The sequence below is a fragment of the Myotis lucifugus genome, unplaced genomic scaffold (genome assembly GCF_000147115.1).
Source record: "Myotis lucifugus unplaced genomic scaffold, Myoluc2.0 scaffold_487, whole genome shotgun sequence".
In the NCBI taxonomy this organism is placed as follows: Eukaryota; Metazoa; Chordata; class Mammalia; order Chiroptera; family Vespertilionidae; genus Myotis; species Myotis lucifugus.
The window spans coordinates 74446-76995 of NW_005871535.1; the positions used below are offsets into that span (position 1 = coordinate 74446).

The 2550-nt window shown below is 41.3% G+C and overlaps 1 protein-coding gene across 1 annotated transcript in view; it reads left to right on the forward strand.

Moving 5' to 3' along the window:
• The window catches only part of THAP6 (THAP domain containing 6), a 12138-nt gene that overhangs the window by 1037 nt on the left and 8551 nt on the right, over positions 1 to 2550 (forward strand). The window contains exons 2-3 of the mRNA XM_014445931.2: positions 20 to 121; positions 746 to 953. Coding sequence (XP_014301417.1) covers positions 789 to 953 — 165 coding nt within the window. The 5' untranslated portion in view covers positions 20 to 121; positions 746 to 788. The remainder of the gene's footprint in view (positions 1 to 19; positions 122 to 745; positions 954 to 2550) is intronic.

The following is a 2550-nucleotide window of genomic DNA, read 5'->3' on the forward strand; positions in this document are numbered from 1 at the left end:
CGTGTTCGCTTCCTTGCAGCCCTGGAATGAGCCGCTAACGTCATGGTGAATGCTGCTCGGCCATCGGGTGTGCCTCCCGCTGCCTGCCCAACTCCAAGCTGAAGGGGCTGACTTTTCACGTGTGAGACTCTTCTCTGTCGTTAAGCCGCGGACTTTCAAAAGCCAGAAGCAGTTAGACTTCACTCTTAAGTTGTGGACTTCAGTTCCCCGGTTCCTTTTTAAATAACCTTTCCGCTTAAAATGGGAAGTGACAGTGGTAGCTTTGCGCTTATAACTGGGTTCAGAAGGTAAACCCAGCATTAAACGGAGCGGAAGCCGAGGTAAACCTGCCAGGGCCGCGTTTGCCGGCGTTCCTTGGCATTTCAGCGCGCCTTCCGGCAGAGCCGGCGCTGCTTACACGCGGTCTACAACCCGCAGGAAGGACCTCTGCCCAAATATTTTCTGTCCTTGGACGCAGAAAAACCTTCCGTTGTGGATCTTACCATACAGTATTAAATGTCCTTTGAAATTTCTTTATAACATGAGAAAAATTTAAATGAGGGCCATATGTCTACAGCATATGATTAGTGGAAAAACCTGACTGTTCAAACTGAAAGTTACAAAAGCATGAATCTTGATCGTTTCTGCTGTCATATTTCCCAAGAGTCATAGCAGACTGGTTAAGAAGTTAATTTAGTCACCTCCTTAATTCAAGTATCATATCAATAAGTGTTTAATTTTAAAATACTTTTTGTATTTTTTCCAGATTCCCCACAGATGAAAATATAAAAAGAAAATGGGTATTAGCGATGAAAAGACTTGACGTGAATGCTGCAGGCTTTTGGGAGCCTAAAAAAGGAGATGTGTTGTGTTCAAGGCACTTTAAGAAGACAGATTTTGACAGAAGTGCTCCAAATATTAAACTGAAACCTGGAGTCGTACCTTCTATCTTTGATTTCCCACCTCACTTACAGGTGTGTTTATGAGGTGCCGCTTGCCACCGTTACTCACTCTGTGGTGCTATTGAAGAAGCTTCACCACGCTTGCTTTAAAATCCTTTAAGTTTTTAAAGATGTAAACTGCTGCTTCAGACTGTGAACTATGTATTAAGAGCATTTTACCAGTAGCCACTCAGAAATATTTATAAAGGTTAGGTGAAATGGACTGCCCCTAGGAGTTAGCATAACTCAAGATTTGTATCTGAAAAATAGAGGAACATAAGAATGGTTTAAGTAAAGGTCCAAGTTGGCAGTCCTGCTCACTTTGGTTTAGAGCCACATACATGCAAACTTGAAGCCTAGCTAAGACTGGAGGGCAAAAAAAATAAGAAGAACAGGAGAAGGTAAGGAGAGAAGAGGTCTAAAAAGGAAATTGAAAGGATTGGGTAAGTAAATTCTAGTTGAATTCTGTTTTTTCTCAGTGATATTAGTGCTGTGGGTTGGCTGCCTCACCCTCAATACCTTTCTTGACTTCCTATACCTGAAAGTGTATTTGCTTCCATAAACTTTAGACTGACTGATCCAACCTGGAAAGTTCAGAGAGAGCCTGTGGGTTCCACGATAGTCATGAGCCTCCATTGAAAGGTATCTCCCTCCTGACAGCTGGAAACCAGGGAAGGAGCCCAGCAGCGTGACTGCACCCATGTGAGCGTGACTGCACCCATGTGGTCTTGGTCACTTTCTGCAGTTGTTCCTATTGTAGTATCTGAGTTACCAAGTAGAGACGCCTCACTTTCTTCCTTATTAGTAAATGTGCAATATCTTGTGCAATTTTCTCTGAAGGGTGCGTCATCTATCTGCAATGTTAAGAGGACCTTAAGAAATATTGGCATAATAAACCAAATAAAACATATTACTTTAAAAAACTATTTCCTAATAAAGAAAATTTTATTATAGGAAATTAGATAATAAAGGGAAGAGAAAATAAAAATTAATAATAATTACATAATCCGGAGATAATACTATTAACACTCTGATGTGTATCTTTCCAGTCATTTGTATATGTATGTTTATATATAAATTCATCTCTACCTATATAGTCTTATAAAAATAGAATTTTACTGGCCTGCCGGTGTGGCTCAGTGGTTGAGCTTCAACCTATGAACCAAGAGGTCATGGTTTGATTCCTGGTCAGGGTACATGCCCAGGTTGTGGGCTCAATCCCCAGTGTGGGGTGTGCAGGAGGCAGCTGATCAATAATTCTCTCTTATCATTGATGTTTCTATCTCTCCCTCTCATTTCTTCTCTGAAATCAATAAAAATATATTTTTAAAATAATAGAATTATACTGTATGTATATCCTCTTTTTTATTGGCTTATCTTTCTTTTTTTTATTTTTTTAGTTGATTTGAGAGGGAGAAAGACATCGATGTGAGAGAGAAATATCAATCGGTTGCCTCCTGCCCCAACCAGGGATCAAACCCACAACCTGAGTATGTGCCCTGACTGAGGATCGAAGCCTTCCCTCTACCTTGCAGTGTGCAGGATAGCACTCCAGCCAGGGCATGCAAGAGGCAGCCTATCGATGTTTCTCTCTCTCCCTCTCTCTCTCTCTCTCTCTCTCTCCCTCCCC